At 44.7% G+C, this 19,842-nt stretch overlaps 1 protein-coding gene across 6 annotated transcripts in view; it reads left to right on the top strand.

Moving 5' to 3' along the window:
* The window catches only part of RAD51B (RAD51 paralog B), a 700,041-nt gene extending 680,417 nt beyond the window's left edge, over window positions 1-19,624 (top strand). Inside the window, exon 12 of one of the 6 annotated variants that reach the window (XR_002086863.2) lies at window positions 19,287-19,371. Coding sequence is in view for 2 of the 6 variants with exons in the window: in XM_019476917.2 (XP_019332462.1) it covers window positions 19,287-19,423 (137 nt within the window). In the remaining 4 variants the exon portion in view is untranslated. Of the gene's footprint in view, window positions 1-12,877; window positions 12,994-19,286 lie in introns of those variants that run through there. The other 5 variants (XM_059722894.1, XM_019476918.2, XM_059722893.1 and 2 more) reach the window with 5 other exon arrangements.
* Window positions 19,625-19,842: the final 218 nt, after the last annotated feature.

Here is a 19,842-nt window from a genome sequence, read left to right on the forward strand (position 1 = left end):
CCCGTAGGTTGCGGACGGGGACCAAGACCCCGGATTGCGTGTGGGGGAACATAGCCCCCCGGCCCCAGGAAAGGGGCGGTATTACTGAGGAGCCCAGTGTGGGTGCGGCGAGCCCCAAGAGAGGGGGAACGCCCTTGTACGTTATTGAGTAGCCCAGTGTGGGCGCGGCGAGCCCCAGAAAGGGGGAACGCCATTGTGCTTTGTTGAGTAGCCCAGTGTGGGCGCACGGGCATAGCGAGCCCGGCCGCAGGCTAGTGCGGCAGTCCCCCTCAGGCCAAGGCAGGGCGCTGCAGTTGCCCCTAAGAAGACGGGGAGTAGCAGCGCGGGGAGCCAGAGTCAGGGAGGGTGTCCGTGCGGTTGGCCCATAGGACCGGAGGCCTGCTAGAGAGTCCCGAAGCGGAACCACACCGGCAGGGGAGGCCCAGAGTGGGCTAGACGGGAGTCCCAGCAAGAGGCTGGGCACGAGACAGGGAGCCCAGAGTGGGCCACATTAGAGAGGAGGCCCGGGAAGCGGGCGTATAGACCGAACAACGTCCTTTACATCTGCGAGGTTTGGGGCGTGGTATCAGGGGAGGTAGGAGCCACGCATAGCCCATAAGGCTAGGGCGCTTGGGTAGCGCCCATTGTACGGGGAGACCCACGAGGAGTCCAGGAGCTGACGGGCCCGAGGAAACACAAGGCAGCCTCCCTATTACATATTCGATCAAGACGTAGCAGGCGAGAATGGAGGGTGCCCTCGGGCCGGAGTAGCGCGGTGAGAGGGCCTCAACGAGATCATGGCCCTCTGTGAGAACTCCGCTGTAACAGTTTTGTTTTAGTTTCTCTGTCTGCCTAAACATCATTGTTAGCCTCTTTCTGACAAGTGGTGGCTATCATTGAAGAATAGCAAGTGGATTTGCAATAACATATGTACCAGGGACATGCCCTGATGTTTTCAGGTCAAAACACTTCAAATTGGTTTGGGTCTTCTTGGAAGTATTAAGTGTTAATAAGCATAAATTTGTTGAAGAACTTGAAATTCCCCTTTAATTTGTTCATTGCATCCATTTCATTTAAATGCCTTAATCCAAAAGTCTTTTCTGGCTTCTTTTTGGGCTACATAATAAATGCTGCAGTTTGTAAAAGAAGCAAATGAAGATACAAATTTGAGAGAGAAACAAGCAAATTATAGATTGCAGGGAGGAAAGCAGATACTATATTTTGTCCTCTTCCTGTTGTTGTCTTAAAAGCAATTTTGAAAGAGATGGGGTTAAAGAGGAGATCTGAAAGAAGTCAGTGTTTTAGCAGAACAAATTAAGACCCCAGATCAGCAAGATACTAAAGCACAAATTGTTCCTTTGACTTCCTTAAGACTACTTCCTTGCTTACAATGTGTCGTTCTGAAGAACCTAAAAAAGCAGAGGGGATGAGGACTGTATATAGTTCTACTGACTGAGGCAGGTTACATCAGTCACATGGAAAACAGAAGAAGTTAGAGCCTGAGACTGAAACTTGATTTTGGAGCGAAGCTTACGAAAATGTGGAGGGATAAGGAGAAATGGGAAAAGATGGGCGTTTGATCAGCACTAGAATTCTGAAGCAGCATTGATTAGGTAATTGAAGCGGACTGTATCTCCCTGGAGCAAGGTTCAGGAAAATAAGTCTGGCAATGAGAGGAAGGAAAAGGAGATGTAGGGAAATGAGAACAAAAATGTACAAGTTGGTATGTAGAGAACAGGAGGAGGAGACGACACTTTAGAAATGCTAAAAAATATGGAACTGAAAAGTTTTTGTCAAACAATGATCTGAGAAACTGGATAGATGGAGGATTATCAAAATAACTCCAAGAACATGGGTAGAAGTAATAGAAGTCATGGTAAAAGACTAGAAGAGGAATGAGATGTTCTGTTTTAGGCTGTTTTTCTTCTGGACACAGAAGTTTTGCTCAGGCAGCTCTCAAGAAGTGACCCAGGACATTTTTATTTTCATATCCTTTTATTCTCTTATCCTTGGTCCTGTGAGCCTGTTAGCCAAGATTCTGCTTTGGTTTTCTTTTGTTTTAGCCTAACCTAAATTACTTTAGCATCACACTTCCTGGGGTGAACTGTAGGCTAAACACAGATGTTAGTTTTATCTGGGGACTGATTGTCCTGGGCTGACTCCCATCAAAACAGGCACTGGACAGTCATTTTACACATGTAGCTAGAATGGCAACTAACTCAAATAAGTCACTATTGTCCCAAGGTAAAGTGTGAATTCAGACCTTTCATAGGTATTTAAGGTGAGACAATGGCCTTGTCCTCTGCAGGCTTCCAGGATAAAAGACCTTGTCTCAGGAGAAATCCAATTTCTGTAGTTACTTTGAGTCGTGAGAATGGCTGAAGTGGATACAGAGAACAGCAACTCTAAAGAAACCTTTACTTTGTTATTACTAGTTTGGAAATGGCTGAAATGGGTGAGCAGAAGCAGTGTGGCTGAGGCCCTCAACCTACAGCAAGGCTAAGAAGGGATGATAGGAATGAATACAGGACTGTTTGCTTTCCCTTCCTCTTGCATTACTGTGGGATTCTTCTAGACATTTAATTAAAGCTATTGTCTGAATGCTCGACCTACAGATAGCTGTGTTTCCTTGAAACCACAACACAGGATCACCAAAGAAAATACAAGGGTGTCACAGAAGGAGCCAGGAAAATACCAAAGAATAAAAACAACATAGCAATTGAAGAATACATTTCCCAGAATACAGCACTCAAAGGTCATGAGGTCACAGATGCTCAGCTGCTCATGCATATCCCCTATTCTCTCCATTTGCATGCTTGCTGTGGAGAGGACAAAGATTTAATGAGGATAGGACAAGCTCTTGCAGTTTCCACTGTTCCTCAACCCCTACATCCGAAGCACTGCTTGAAAACCTCTTTGAAGCTAGAATAGACACCCATTGAATTGACCCACTGCGCAAGCACAATCCCGGGTCTTCTGACCAGGTATAAAAACACAAGGTGGTCCTTGTCTTCAAACTGCCCTTGATATGAACAAAACCAAAGAATCAAAGACTTGTCATAGCCAGAGATTGGGAAGGACTTTACCACTTTCGGGCATCTTGTTTGCCACCTCCCCCATCCACTTGCTAGCAAACTTTACTGCTCAGACTTTAAGCAGTCAGTGTACTTTAATGCTAGAATCTGAAAGGATCCATATGCCCTGAGTGGAAGAGCGGGCATTTGGCATTAAGCAGTTTCACTCTCAAGTCGACTGGAGCTGTCTGTGCGTAAAAGCTGTTTCAGTTTGGTTTGGACCTGTGTGACCAATTTCTATTCCCAAATTAGGACCTGAAAAATAACAGCTGCTTGCAAAGCCAAAAAAGTCCATGAGTTGGAACGTGGCTTCATGCAGCACTGGACCTCTAAGTCCTCCTTGATGTCGAAAAGCTCTCTAAATACACAGTTCCCTAGTCACTGAAGTCAATCATAAACTACTCCGATATAAATGATAATCTCTATAGTGAGGAATGTTAAACATCCCATCCATATGAGCTATTCCCGCATAGAGTTGTACCTAAATGTACAGTGTTCAGTTGCTACCTGCACAGGAATTTACCACAATTTCTGTTGGCTAGAGCTTTTCTCCTAAGACCCCACAAAGAAGTCTCAGTCTCATCCAGTCACGGTCCCAGCAACACAGTAGTCAGAGGGAGCTTTTCCCTTGCTAGAACGTACAACAGTATATAGTCTCTGTGCCAAGTGACTGAGGGCTCAATTTTCGATTTGCTCCCTGTTGGTAGAAAGTGATTTCAGGACCAGATTTGTTCAGTTTTAGTGACCAAAGCAGTGTTACTATTTGTTGGCAGCTGGTTTGACTCACACCCTGTGTATGTGCAATACACTCCCACGGCTTCTGAGTGATGCAGTTGCTTCCTGTCTTCACATTTCACCTTAAAGCCTCCTTTCCATGTCACCCCCTGATTGAAATTTAACCTGAGTCAATCTTTCCTTCCCCATTCTGCCATTATTACCACCTCCCACTCACCTTGACCTTTCCTTGTGGGTCAAAGCATATTGATATACAGCCTATCTCCATTCTTGTAATCTAATGTAACCCCATACCTTGCTTTCCCTTTTCTGCCTTTGTGAATCACTCTCCCCCACTCAGGCTGCACCTCAGCCTCCATTCACCTTCTTACTGTAAGAAATATTGTATGTTCCAGTGACACAGAAGTTGTCATACACCAATTAATTACAGGGATCTGAGGAGTTTCAGCTTGGAATTCAGGCTGTGCACAAGTTCCATGTGCGAAGCTGAAAAAGAGAACTGATATATATAAGTTCCTGACCTGGCCACTGCCACATCATCATGCTATTTTAAATCTGCTGTCTCCTGGCACCAGATCAGATAACATAAATTCTCTCCTTTTTTCCTTCCTACTACCTGGCCCAGCACAATACTAGTCAACTTTCCCTGCTGCAAACCTGGCCTGTCATTTTGTAAAATAGGCTACAAAGGTACTAGAGTGTGGGGCATCAATATAATAACCTAGATATTCCACCCCCAACAGTTACATGACTTGGAAACGCACACATACCTGCATACTCCCTTCTTTCTGCCTGTTCCCAGTTATGACACATTTGGGAGTCTGATTAAAAATCCTTGAGCCTACACCAAATTGTCATCTTGCTAACTTCTGCCCAGATCTACTAGCCTTAAAGTCCTCTTGTAGCACCAGAACTCTGGAGTCAAAACCTGCCTTCTTTCAACACCACATGAGGGTATTTGCTAGTCAGCAGATATGAAGAGTTTTTGTCCCACCCCTGACAGCATTCTCAGCCCCGTCCTTCTCTTCTGCCTGGTTTCCCATCCTTCCTGCCATGGTGCTTATCTGCCACTCCATTCAGTCATCGGGATTTCTGCATTCTCTTGAGTTTTCACTTGCAAAAAAAAGAAAAAAATCAGTCATACTACATACAAAGCACAAAGTCTTGTCTGCCTGTCAAGCAGGAAGTGATGTATATTTTAGAAACAGGAGAAAGAAGTAGTAGGCTTATTAGGACTCTGCTTTAACTTATCTCTGCCTGAATTATATTTTGGAACTGCAATCATTACCATTCCATACCAGTTCTGCATCTGTGTGTAAGATGAAAACAGCCACTTGAGCCTCTTCCAACAAGGCTTTGAGTGGCCTGATACTAGGCACAGAGAAGAGATAAGCCATGCATTGAAGTTATAGTATCACCATGGCTGAGGGTAAGGAATGAATGGAAACATACCATCCCTCTGGCACTGCCTTTTTCTGAAAAGGTGGGAGAGATGGGCTGAGAATCTCACATTCAAGTGTGTGGCTGGAGTCAGTGGCCTCTCAGCTGATGACAGATTAGACTCAGGGCCTAGTGAAAACACAGTGATTAGGCCTCAGCAGTATCCTGTGTTTGTCTCCAGCACTACAGGAATTACTGCTGCAGGCAGAGATTTTCCCAGCAAACTGTTATTATGTCAGGGACCCTCATGCCTGTAATTTTTCTTAACAACCCAAGTGTAAAAAAATAAGAGGCAGGAGAGGTGGGTGAGGCTAAAGGGAGGCAAGAAATGGGAAGGAAGCAGAACAGAGACATTTGTTTTATTTCAATTCAGCTGGCAAGAGTTAATTCAGTTAGCTTGCTTGTGTTCCCTAGATCCAGCCAGTTCACAGATTAATTTTTTCCCAAGACTCACTGCCATGGTATAAGACCCAGGAAGCGCCATACCATGTGGCCAAATCTGATGGAACAAGTTCTCTGGGTCCCCTCATGTTCAGGGGTTTGTTAATGAACTTCATAGTTTTCTGCCATGGTGCAGAACTTCATACTTTTCTGCTGTAGTAAAACGTGCTGGTCTGACCTCTATGAAGGAAATGGGCCCCAGAAAGGGGCAGAGCAGGTATAAATACAGTACAGGTACACATGCTGAATGGTGCTTTTCAGGTGTGGGCTTCAGCTCACTGGAGACTGAGCAAGGCAAACTAGATTTGAATCCTGATCTCAGAGCCTTGTTACACATTAATTTTAAGTTGTTCCTGACCCCTGGATTGTCTACACATTAACTCCTGAAACTAGTTTTAAGCACACTTTAGACTGCTTAAAGCTACACCACTGAAGGGCAGGTTTATCTCTGTTCTGTGTTCTATTAATATGCGGCCATTCCCCACAGATAAGCTGCCCAAGTTGCAGTCCTTAAGCATCCCATAATGCAGTGTCCTCTCTTACCCTCCTGTTCTATGTGGACAAACTTTTCACCTCCTGAACTCTACTGCCGAGGGGGCAGTTCTGGTACCAAGCCAAATCCCCCTCTTGCCCCTGGGGGTGTGACCCCATACAAACAACCTTCAGAGTACATGCCAGCTAACTAGGTTGCAGGGCACAGATGGGTCCAGGAGTAGGGTTGGGGGAGAAGAACAAGGTAGGGGGCTGGATCAGGTCCCCATGAGCTGGGACTTCCTTCCCAGGGCAGGGTCACTAGCTCTCTCAAAAACACCTTCCTTCATCACTTCCACTTCCCAGCCACACCAGGAAACATGACCATCAACCCCGATATCCCAATTCTAAATCCCAGTATATTAAAACATGAGACCTTCTTTAATTTACTTCTTTATTTCTTTTTAAATTCTCTTTTTTCTTCTTCTTTTCTACTTCTTTTTATTTTATCCTTCAGTGGCTGACTGACTTCATTTTACCACCCTTCCTCCACTCCCATTTCCTTTTCACCTCCCATTTCATTACTCACCCCATCCCATTAACTCTGCTTCCCAGCTTCATGTTTCTACCTGCCCCAACCCATCTCTCTTACCCGCCTCCCCCCCACAGCAGGGATAGAAGCCTGTCCTGGCTCACCAGCTCGGCAGTGGCAACTCACAAGTATAGCTCCTAGTTAGGCCTCTGCTCATCAACACTCTGGGCTAGGTATAGAGAGTCAAAAAGGCTGAGGATGAATGGTTAGTCTAAAGTCATTGTGGGTTAGTCTGAGCTTTACAAATTAAATTGAAACAGAAGTGAAGACATTTACCTTTGATTCAGGATATGCACCCACATACCTGCAGTGGCTCGAGCCAGACACCAGAGAGCACTAGAGCACAGCTCCCCAGCTGCGTTCCTTTCCTCTTTCTACTGCCCCCAAGGTCTCTGGGATTTGTAGTCCAGAATTACAGCAGCAGGACTCTGCAGGGTTGCTCATCACTTTCTCTTCCTGTTTCCAGGTGCCTCTTGGATTTGTAGTCCACAGTTGCAGCCAGCAGTAAGTTTGGGTGGGCAAAGTGGTATTTAACACCCCCAACCCTGGCCGCAGACTGGGCTTGCTGGGAGTGGCAGCCTCCAACCCTGAAGACTAGGCTGCATCCCCAGCTGGGCTTGCCCACCCCCCCATCCCCTTGTCAGCCAGCACTCACTGCTCCAGCTAGGGAGAAGAGGGGCAGGGCCAGCCCTGTCCTCCAGAGCAAACAACACAGCCTGGCCCAGGGTTGCAAAGCATGCTCAGATGCTGGGGGACTCTGATTTAACTTGAACCAGGAAGGGGTCTGGGACAGAAGTTTCATAAACTGGTTTGACCCAGGTTAAGTCTCATACTACATTCAACCAGGTTTATCTTCAACCAGTTTCAGCCATTTTGAAACTGGTTTATGTGCACTGAGCTTCTGTTCTGTTACAGGTTTAAACCAGCTTCTAATCACTTAAACTGGTTTATGTGTACGTTCTGTTCCTAGCCTAGTGGCAAGTCACAGCTGTGCAGGTAGGAGCCAGAGGAAGTCTTTAATTTTAAGGTGTGACTGTTATAAACTCAAGCTAGCTCTAGCACCACTCAACCTTTGAGCAGCTCAGGATGCGAAGTAACAAGGCCCTCACAGGCCTTGTATAAGCTAGGATCTCAGAGGAGGGGGAGAAGTCAGAAGGTGTTAGGTTGCACACATTAACTTCCATCAAGACAGTAGAGTAAACAAGGCAGTATGAATTTTAACACACACTGTGACCTGAGCTGTACTTCAAAGTTTAGCCATAAACTAATGTCAATGTGATCTCTCTTGCTACATCTCTATAGCTGCAACAGGCACTGTATTAACAGTTACAGTGACATCAAAGTCCATTTCCCAGTAGAGCTTATTATGCTTGGAGAACAGGTTAAAACTATACCAGCAGAAGGACTTTTTTTTACCAGGAAAAGCTGCTACTACTAGGAGGATTTGCAGGCAAAGCTATACCAGAACATGCTCTAAGCATACAAAAGACCTTACTTGGTTAAGTTCAGGGGCTCCATTTCTAGACTCCCTTCTATGATGCAGTTTGGCCATGTGGTATATGTTGAAGGCAGCATAGGGTGCCCTGCTTTAATCAGATGTTTAGAATGTATTCATCATCACTTTCTAATATTGAACCTTTAATCAAGACCAAAATTGCTCCACTCAAGAGATACTACATCAGCCCTCAGAAATGTATGCAACCTTCCCTACAGACACAGCAGCAGGCACCCTTCCCCTTGACCCCAAGAGCTCTGGCAGCCATTGTGTGGGCTGCTGGACCCTCCTCAAACTCCAGGAAGAGCACAAACCAACTGCAGATGGTTCCTCAGCCTGACAAATCATTCTTGTACCCGAAAGCTTGCAAAGAAGAATTTTTCCAACTATTTGAGTTGGTCTAATAAAAGATAACAGATTTACCCAGAGAACCTTGTCTGCCTATGAACCAAGTCTATGAGTTCAACAGATCCTGATGGGAAAGAGACACATCTGGAATTAACTAAATTTGCACAGAAAGCCCTGTGGACGAGAGAAGGGACTGGAAGGGTGTGAAAGAAAGTGGAAAGCTCTCTTCTTGTTTCTTGTAGGCTTCACTTTCTTCCTCAACTGGCTTGTGGTACTGCTGTCAACTATTACACAGCTGCTGTGTTCTACCCTAGAGAGGACTGCATTTCAGTAGTGAGTGAACGTGATTCCTCAAGTTAAAGAGCTTTGGGATCCCCTGCAATGAAAGGGGCTATAGATCTGCTCATCTATCATTCATTATGTTAAATACACCTGGGACCACAACACCTGGAGCAGTATCCAGAGGCACGGTTCTAGCTCCTCACACCTGCAGCCTCTGGCACTCACTGGGTGTTTCTGACTCATCCCTTGTGCAGTAGGTGGGTGTCTCTTCATTTGCCTTCTAGGCAGTTCCTTCTAAGGCTCTCAGCACCTGGTTCTGGGATTGGAGGAGGACAGATTACTCGGGCAAAAGGTGTTTGTAGCCTTCAAGGCTTTATGACTTCAGGGCTTGTGGAGATAAGGGCAGTGGAGGAGGAGTGGGTGTACTGCAACTGCTCAAGAGCTGAGCCAGAGAGCATTCCTTTGCATCCATTCAGACGCTCAGCTATTTCCTGCTTTGCTCTCCCCACTCAGCATGCTCCACCTGCTCTTACTTAACCATTTCCTGTTTACTACTTCCAAAAACTTTCTGGTGCCATGGCCAACCTGTGGGTGAATCTGGCTGTACCATCCCTTTCAAGCAGGGCTTCGTATAGTTCTCCGGTGTTATTTCAGGAGTTTAGAGGCAGCGAGCATGTGTGTGTGGTAGTGGTGGTGCGTGACTGCAGCTGCTGCTCAGGGCCAAATACATCTCTAACTAAACTGCGCTGAAGTCAGTAGAGTTATGCCAGGGAAGAGTTTGCCCTTGATCACTGTCTCTCTCGCTATCTCTCTTTTCTATTTTCCCCTCTGGGTGCTTTCTTGGTTTACATGGATTTGATGAGCAGCTAACACTGAAGAAAAGTTTCCCCCATTTTTTTTTTTTTTCTTTTTTAGAAAAGAAGTCTCCTGGTGTTTGGAGTAAAGAGTCACCTTGTTGCTTTCTAAATAGCTTGAAAGCTGTCCCATCCCAAATATGAGGGATTCTCCAGGGGTAATTCCCACTGTGCTTTGAAAGCCACAAGGGGAATTTCAAGCGAGGTTCCCCTCCTGCTTCTTCTATATAGAAAGTAGATGGAAGGAGTAGAAAGGGAACAAACAGCCCAGTAAGTTTTCAGATCCTTCCACCACCCCACAGCAATGTTTCTTATGAAAAGTCCCTGTTGGTAAAATTCCTATTGAGGAAACTCACGCTCTAAATCGCTTTTCCTTATCCATGGTACAAAGAACACCTTTGTTGTTGCAATATAACAAGCTTTCAGCGATATGATTTACTTATCACCGTTTGTGCCGTCTGTTTGCTTTTTTGCATTTCTTATTGCTTGGACAGTGAAAATAGATGTTATGGTTTCCTTTTCTGGTTCTCATTCTCTCATACAGAGCTGCGGTGTTTGGACTGGGGGAAGTGTTTAAACTTCACCCTCAGCATTGTTTTCCATACCAACAGTGGCCCACAAGCTGGAAACTCTCTCCTTTGAAGTAACAGCCTAGCCCCCCTTTCTAGTTTGTTTGGGTTTTTTTACAGGGTAGGTGGGTATCCTTGCAATCAACCTGCTCTCACTTTATCTGGCCTTAAGACCAGCAGCTACATCAAAATGCAGCAGATGCAGTTGAGAACACTGCAGGGGAAATGCTTGTTAATGAGAGGACCCACAAACCTATTTCCATTGTCTCTTTAAAATATGGAAAATTTGGAATCAAAGCTTATAATGGTTTATTTAAAAAAAAAATTATTGAAGCCAATTTGACCTGGAAGTTTTCCTTTTCAGGCTTCATGATGCAAATCAATGTTGTACTGGTTGTAGACGAGAATTTCAGGTCCCTTCTAGTAAAGCTGCAGATTTGGAGACCATCTTTGTAAGAGAAATTTGTAAACCCTCAACATGTACACAGCGCACTGGTGTAAACCACAGCTTTTACCAGCAGGGTTTACTCTGCTGACTTACTAGACTAGGTCACATGTGTGTAAGTTTGGTTTTGTATCAGTGCAATTCATCTACAATATAGATTTGCATTCTTGTAACTATGTTAATATAATCAGATTGTTGCAAGATTTTGAACATTTTCCTAGTACAGATAGAGCCTTGTTGTGAAGGTAATATAGATCTTTATTATTAGGTATTATAGATTTAAACAGACATTAGCGTTGCCCACTCAGCCTTCAGCTGTCCGCTGCAGGATGTAGTTAAACCATGCAAAACGTTATGTATAAACTGTACATGGGAAAGTTGTATGTAAATCATAATTATGTCACCAGTTTCTGAAGTGCCTGTCAACCTATCTGTAAGCAGCTTCTGATGTTTCTTTTTTTATCAGGATGACATGTTGTTTTTTTCTGCACATCAGTAGCCTTCCAGTTTTCCTGAGTATGTAAAATGCATTGCTTTGGTTACCATCAAGATCAGTTAATTCACTACTATTTTTAGGGTACCTGTCATTAATGGAATTTGTCCAGAACGAGTCACAACCATTCATGTCATGATGTGTTAAAGCCATGATCTCTGCTTCTCCTAACCCTTACAGGGCACAGTTCTATTAAATCCATACCTGGACTGTACCATACAGTCTTCCTTGTAGCAGAGGCTTCTCCTGTAATCAGTGAGGCCAGGAGTTCAACTGGTTCCAGAAAGACACTTTTGTTTGTCATCTGACTTTATTTGTCAGCTGTGTTCCTTTATCACTTCCGCTTTCTGTTGCATTTTGAATCTGGGAAATATTTTCTTCCCTGAAGTAATGGGGCAACATTTAAAAGAGGAACATTTAAAAAGAATCAGATTATCGGGGAAAATACAATGACAGGGAAACTTGTTGGACTGTAGAATTCTCTTCCCAGAAAATGAGGACAAGGTTCAGGCTTTGAAATATAAGAGAAACAAAGCACTAGAGAATATACTATAAGGAAGGGACCAGTTAGTCACGTATAGGTGTTTTCCATTTTAAATTATTCTTAGTACTATGTTAATTAATTGACCATTTATTCCTATGGATGTTCTGCATTTTTGAGTTGAGGAAACTTTAGTAACCAGGAAAATGTTATTCTTCATCCTATCCTGCACTGGGTGAAGCGTGTTCCATTGTGTACTACTGCAGCTAACATCTTGCCAAGCCCTCACGTTCTTGCCTGAATGTAGAAGAAACCTGAGCACTAAGAGCTCATCTTGCCCCAAGGGCATCTCTCTATCTCTCTCCCCCTTATCCTCCTCACTCCACAACTTGGAACAGATAAAGCAGATCTAGTACTTGGCGTGGTTTGGCCTCTCCTTTCTGATTGCTGGCCACCATGCAAATAAAAGTAATGGAGGCTGGGAGGCTTTAAAAGGTGCTTTGAAGTCCTGGACTGATCCTGCAAGGGAGGGAAATAAGATCCATTAATGCATATGCACCAGCTGAATCAGCTCACAGTCAGTTTTATACACCAAGAAGCACTATGTATTATTCAAAGAGCAGATGAAGGAAAAAAGCTCTCATTGTAGGCTGCTTTCTTCTATTTTCTACTTGCCCCCACATAGTGATGCAAACTATACCGACAATACATGACTGTAGGATTGCCTCAAGGTACTGAGCTGGCTTTCTAGAGAAGGTCCAAATGATAGGGTGTTCAGTGCCAAGAGCCTTGTTTATACTACGGCTTCCTCCGCTGCTATGGCCCAAAGAGATGAACCAATGTTGGCAACAGTGGAAAATGTCTGTAGAATCACTCTACTGTGGAGAAGCCCTAAGATTCTCCCAAGCACCTCCTCAGTCCCACCTTGGCAAAGACAGCCTGCGTCGTTGTAAAGTTTCATCACCAGTTCTCTGTCTTACGATGCCATTTACGTAATGATGTTTCATTTGGTTCCCATCAAAATCACTGTGCAAGCGACTTGTAAAAATCAAACCACCTGCTTGCCACTAATACAAGGAGCAAGTAGTTTGTGGGACTCGCACAGTAACAATGAGATGAAGAATAGAGGTTTTATTGTTCCCTCTGGGCATGTAAACTGAGGGACTCAGAAGTAATAGATGGAAAAGACCCACTAGAGATTATTGATTTCATCCCCTTTCAAGGCTACCACAGCGACCCCTTGCAGAGGCTTTTCAGAGTTAAAATTGATGAAGAATAAAAGTTGAAGCTAGACCAGGCCAAGCAACCACAGTCTGTCTTCAAACTAGGAATTAGAAGATGCAGATCTAGTTTGTCATGTGCCTCCCCTCTTTCCAGGGCCAGCATGGGATTGATCTTCACAATAACTTTACTAATGCTTTGAGCAGCTTAGTTTCAAACAAAAAGGATTTCACAATTTTCTGGGGGTGGGGCATTTTCTGCAGTCTAACTTATTTCCTCGTTGGAAGGTTTGTGTGAGAGCCAGCCTGCATTCACTGCCCCTAGTTAAGTTGAGGTGTAGTGGCAGAGCATGGAAAGCATCTTGTTCAGAGGCGGGAATTCAAGCTTTGCACTGGATTCATGCTAAAGGTTGACCTACCTGTAAATAGGCACTCGATCATTCAGGCTGGGAATCAAAGAAGGCCAGATCTAAAGCTGCCATATTGCTCTCCTGCCCTACAGAAACTGGCATGTCTTAACCACACTAGCTGAACAAGCTGTTTGGCTTGGGCAGACCTTTTACTTTGACCTTTTTCACTCTTAAAGGTGAGCGGCTAAGGATTTTTGTTCAGTTTGGTTCTTTGTAATGACTGAAGAAGGCTTGGGAGATTTGTTTTTTCTCTTTGCTTGTTTTGTACTGTGGAAATAACTCTGTCACTGCCTAGCACTGCCAGAGCACCTATCACCAGTAGATCTCAAGCTCTGGTTCAAGTAGGGCAGCTGCATTATTCTCATATTACTGATGGCAAAACTGAAGCATGAGGACATAAGTCACTTGCCCAAGATCACTGCAAGCAAGAGGAGGGGACAGGAATTTCACCCAGGTTTTCTGAGTCCTAGGTCAGTACCCTGCCGACTAGAGACTCCTGTTTCCCTTCTCAAATCAAATTTCCTTTGACCTTGTTGGAGAACCTCAGGGGAGCCTTCAGGGAAGTTAACTCCAAACTATCAAACGCTGAAGGGCAGCGTGTCAAATACTGAATAAAGATAACATTTCCCCAAATGTTTGTTAGGGATTGGAATTAAATAGCTGGTAAAAAAATCAAACAGAGATTTCAAAAGTTCATAGAGCCTCTAGATCATTCTCTGAATTTCCTTTGGTTTATCGGTACCTTCCTGGTAGTGCGTTGTCCGGGCCTGAACACAAGACAGCAAGTGCAGTCTTGTCAGTGCAGCGCAGACTTATGTCCTAATCAGTGCCAAGATGCTTGTCTTGCCTGCTTCATTCTTCCTAGGTACAATTTTCAGTAAGGCTGTCCTTCTCAGAATCCCTATGGCATTATTAATGTTCCATTTGGGACCTAGAAGTATGGGTAAGCTACACACTGCTGTATGGCGTGTGGGTAGTGCAGATAGTAGGGGTGTGCAAAGTGGGCCCTATTTGATTTGGATTCAGCCCGAATCGGGGACAGTGATTCGATTTGTTGATTCAGATCACTGTCCCTGATTCTATTCAGCCAAATCAGAATCTGAAGATTCGATGCTGATTTGGAGAATCAACAATTCGGTCATAGACACAGCTTTAAATGTTTTTTCTACATACCTCAAGGTACCAGCACGGCTCATGGATGCTGGGATGTATGGAGCGTCCCACAGGAGCACAGGGGGCTCCTTGCGTACTCGGCAGTGGACCAGAAGCACTTCCAGGGAATGCACAGGGCCCTTTCCCCCACCCACTCCCTCCCAGCTCAGTGATCGGCTGTGGGGGACCCCTGGGTGTCTCCCCAGACCCAGGAGGCACCAGTCACTAAGCCGGGGGTGTGCAGTGGAGGTCTCCTGGTCTGACCTGGAAGTGGACCAGAAGTGCTTCTGGTCCACTTCCAGGTCTGCTGTGGAGCACACCCGGGAGCCCCTTGCTCTCCTGTGGGACTCTCCATGCACCCCAGCATCACAGCACTCATGAGCTGCCTGCTACCTAGAGGTATATAGAAAAGACTTTTAAAGCTGTGTCTATGTCTGAATCGCCGAATCTTTCCAAATCTCTCCAAATCTGTTTGAAGGCTTCTGATTCAATTAAAGGGTCCTCTGATTCGATTTGGATTTGGAGATTCGGCTACCGAATCAGGACAAATCTCCGCCACATCAAATCAGCAACCGAAGCTTTGCACAGCCCTAGCAGGTAACTGTCAGTAGACTAGCTTGTGTACCAGGCACAGTTCAACTGCTGAAGCCCACAGCTGAGGAGATCTTGCTGCACAGCAGGGCAAATGAGCCTACATAGAGCTTTGTGCTTCTGCAGCTAGACCAGATCACATACCAAAACTAGCTTGTTTACCACCTAGCTGGGGTATCTCCATGCCACACCGCAACCCCAGAAGGGCGTACCCTGAGGCTTCATGACTGTTCATTGAGTTACTTCAGCCATTATCCATTACAGGACTAGATCTAGTGTAGATAACGAAGGAAGGTGTATTTGTTTTCATCCTAGCTTCCGTTGTCGATGTCCTGGGACCATTGACATTTCAGCATGACTGGCCATCTTTGTTCAGGAGAGATCCTAGGACTGAAATAGCAGGAACACTGCAGGTCTCATCTGAGCTACACTGGCAGAGCTATGTGAGGATTAGGGCTGTTAAAGCAGGAAGTATGGCAAGTGAGCCTTGAGATGCTTTGCAGAGCTGTATTTGGATGCTAGCTCGTACAAATCTTCCTCGGTGCCAAGCTCTTCTGTAGTGCCACAGGACATGTGCCCCTGACCAGCTATGTTATTCTACTCCCCCTTTCTGCCAAGCCCTCCTCATTTCCAGGTGTTAGCCATCTGGTATCAGAAGATGTTCTGAAAGCTGTGAGGCTATTATAGGTCACTGAGCACATCATCACCACAGCTTTCTGATTGAGTTTGAGAAACACCAGCGGTCTTTAGACTTGTTTTTGTGCCTCTTGGCAACAAGAGAAGAGGAAGTGGAGAAGCAGGAGTAGATTACATAAGGCAGGGAAATCCCCCAAGACCTCACTCAGAGAACCTTAAAATGAAATTGTTTTGCATATGCAGCAGATTACCCTGCAGTTGCCTGGAACTCCTTTAAGTAGTTACGTGGTCCTATCCTTGACCTGTAGTTATTTAGACCAGTTCTACCAGCTGAACCACCTAAACCTAAGTAAGGATTGCTGAAGTAGGGCCCACCCTATCCAGGTTGCAGCTACATGGAGCTCTGAGCAATTTCACATAACATTAGCCTCTCCCATACTGGGATTATGCACTGGGGCAATTACATGTCACATAAAAATAACCATGACAGCTCCATACCTTCACCACTGATTAATATGGAAAGGGTCTCAAAACTATATGAACTTGTGATTATGCCCTGATGGTACCCACTCAGCAGTTAAACTTGCAACCATATTTCTATTAGAAACATTGTGTCGAGTGGGGAAGGGAACCCTGAGTATTGTAAAATCCCAAAACAGCCTCAAGATGGGACCAAGGTTGAATTTTCTACAAAATATGAGATGAAGCAGACTCAGGGTTCCTGAAGTGCGACATTCGAAAAACAGGGTTATTATATGTGGTTGCAAAATTCCTCTAGTATTCTTAGCCACTTCGTAGGGGAGGGAAAATAAAACAGATGGAAAGAGAAAATTCCAACTTTACTGAACCATCTTAGTTGAGAACTGATGCCCAGGAACAAAATGTAGTTGATTAGCCTGAAACTACTTATTAACATTATTTTTAATGGCATTTTTAAGGGATGCAATCACTTACGAGCTTAAGATAGCACATCAGGTAACTAGGAGAGAACTAAACATTCATTAAGAATGTTAGTAATGTTGTAGTCCCTTCCCTTGCAGAGACATATGTCACTGTTTATTCAATTACCAGTGAGGTTGCAAAATAAAAAAATGATTTTTTTCCATCAACAGACTCTTCAGTCCATGGGGATTCAGAACTTGACCTTGTAAATGGGACCAAAACACAGTAGAATGGCAGTTGACAGGGGGTTTTCCCAGCAGCTGTTTTGGTGAGGAGGGGGAGAGAAGAGAAGGCCACAGGCTTGTAGGACTGTAATTCCTTTTGTAAGCCTTTACTGGAGTAAATTTGTCCAGTCATTTGCACTAGACTTCTTCCAAAGCCAGAAATAGTCCCTAGCCATTGTGTCCATTTCTCAGACTCTTCTCATGACTTTATGCAAGGATTCTCTGGGCATTTGCAGAGACCCATTACCAGGGTCTTACACCAGGTCTATGCGGTGGTCAGTATGTTACTGTTGCTTACGAGTGCAATTTGGATATGGCACTGCTATACCAGCAGCAGAAGCCCAAGTGTAGACATGGTTATGCTGCCATAAAAGTGCTTGTGCTGTGATGTCTTATTTCCCTCCTGGAACCTGTATGATTTACTCTGGCAAGAGCCCTTTTCTGCAGGTACAAAGTATGTATTTGCCATTATAGTTACACCAGTTGAGCTATACCAGTAAACCTTTCCTAGTGAAGACTGGGCCTTAATATGGATATCGCACAACATTAGAGAGCTTGAGACCCCCTTCACTTCAAATATATGCATAAGTAGGGGGATTCCTTTCTTATCTGACAGTTGTCCCCTCTGACCTTTGTGCAATATCACCTCTGTTAGTACTAGCATTATTATGGCCCTTTTTAATCAACTACATTGCTTTTTTACCCTCCTCCATTTACTAAGCTTTATTGACTTCTTCAAAGCCTTAATAGAAACAATAGCAATTGACTAACATTAGTGTTGGGTGCTCTGCAGGGCCCTTGAGAAAAACTTTGCCTTGTTACACCACAATAGAGCTTGTCTGAATGAAGGTAGTGATACCCTGGGAAATGTGCTTTAAGAAATGAGAGAGTCAGAATTTCTGTAGATGATCCAGGGGTTTGGGTTGTAGCCATGTTGGTCTAAAGACATAGGCAGACAAGGTTCCTTGGGTGAATTTGATATCTTTTATTAGACCAACCCAAATAGATGATCCAGTAGCATTTATGAAAACAACAGTCATCTCAAATTAGACAAGTTTGTCAATCTTTTTACTACCGTGCTCTGTATTCCTAATCCTAGGGAGATAAAATGCTTAATGTGTCATTGAATGGCAATGCTACAATGCTTGATCTATATCCAAAGTAGTTCTATCAAAGATTGAAAAATAAATTGATGTGATCTCCACTGCTCTCATCTAACTCTTGTTCAAGTGGTTTTATGAACAATGGTCACAAACTGACAGAGCAGACTTAGGCTAGATATCAGGAAAAACTTCTTCACGGTAAGGGTGGCCAAAATTTGGAATGGGCTTCCAAGGGAGGTGGTGCTCTCCCCTACCTTGGGGGTCTTTAAGAGAAGACTGGATAGGCATCTGGCTGGGGTCATCTGACCCCAGCACTCTTTCCTGCCTAGGCAGGGGGTCGGACTCGATCTGTTCAGGTCCCTTCTGACCCTAACATCCGTGAATCTATGAACTCTTAATGGAGGGGGAGGTATGGAGAAAACTGTGTAGCAGGAAACGAGTTGCATCCCATTAGCAGGTGTTCTCTGACAAAAACAGCCTAATCTGGGACTTTGACTGACATACAGGACCTCAGCAAACATACACTGCCCTTGCCCAAGTGACTTCTGTGGAGATATGTCAGGTTACACCAGCTGAGAATCTGAGCTTTAGAGTGATCTAGCACAAAAAGGATGGTTGAAAGGTGTAGATCTGTCTAAGACAGCGGGTCCCAACCTAGGGTCGCAACCCAAATCAGGGTCGCGGGGGTCCCTCAGGAGGGTCGCAAAATGTTCAAGAAGAACACTTCTGGGTTCTCTGTCGGCGCTTCCGTGCACGGTGCTTCTGGGTTTGCCGCCAAGTGTGGTACGGGCACGTGGGGGACCCCCTCTCCAAAACAGTTGGGAACCACTGGTCTAAGGTTTGGTTTAGAGACAAAGCGATTGATTAAGGTGATCTAAGATGGACTCAGTTACGTTAATGCTTGGTGTGGAATCAACAGTGTGCAGGGAGTTTGTTGCCATAAACTCTGCAGATGCCAGCCAGGCAAGCTAGAAGAAGGACCTGGACCACACAGAATTTTGTATAGACTGTTCCAAGCTAAACAGTCTGGAGAGAGGGCCCTGGCACACCCAGGCAGGGCACAAGAGAGATAGATGATCCTTATTCACTGAGTAAAGGTTAAGAACAAGTAAATTAACTGCATATTCAGCCAGTCAGAGACTAACGTACCCTGAAAAATGTTCCAACTTTTGCTTTCGCAGATTGCCTGAAGCTACAGTCTGCCTTGCCTAGTGGAAATAATACCATTCAGTCATTTTCTGACCCAGACTCATATGATGGTGTATCATCATGTTGTCACTGAACTGTCTTTCTTGCTTCTGTGTTTCAGATGGAAAAGACCAACAAGATCCCACCTGGGAAGGAACCAATCCTGCACTGCAGGCCTTAAGAGTGAGGAACAATGCCTTGAAAGAAGATTTACTTGATAATGCTTTACCCAGTTCCACTGGCAAGGACCCCATCTAGCAAAAGCTTCAGGAGGAGAATGCAGGCTGACCAGAGAGATGCAGGAGGGCTCATTTACCTCAACTGACATTTGATCAAACTTGATTTTTTTTAATTTTCCAGTTCATGAACTTGTTTCTTCTTTCACCGTGGAAGAGGTGACTTTGAAAGCAATCCTTGTTCGCAGTACATGAGTAGCCATATTAAACTCAGGAGCATGGACATTTGGAACTGTATTAATTTCTGGTTAATGGATGTGACATGTTGATGAAAGGGGTCAGATTGGCAGATACAGAGCCACGTTCTAGACTAGGCAAAGCAGAGGGGGTGACAGCACCCACCCCCTAGACTTAGTCTCTTACTGCTAATTTGCAGGAACTGGCTCCACATGTAGAAAGAGTTCTGCTCCTAGAGCCTGTTCCATCCAGACACACACATTT

Source organism: Alligator mississippiensis, chromosome 2 (genome assembly GCF_030867095.1).
Source record: "Alligator mississippiensis isolate rAllMis1 chromosome 2, rAllMis1, whole genome shotgun sequence".
Lineage (NCBI taxonomy): Eukaryota > Metazoa > Chordata > Crocodylia > Alligatoridae > Alligator > Alligator mississippiensis.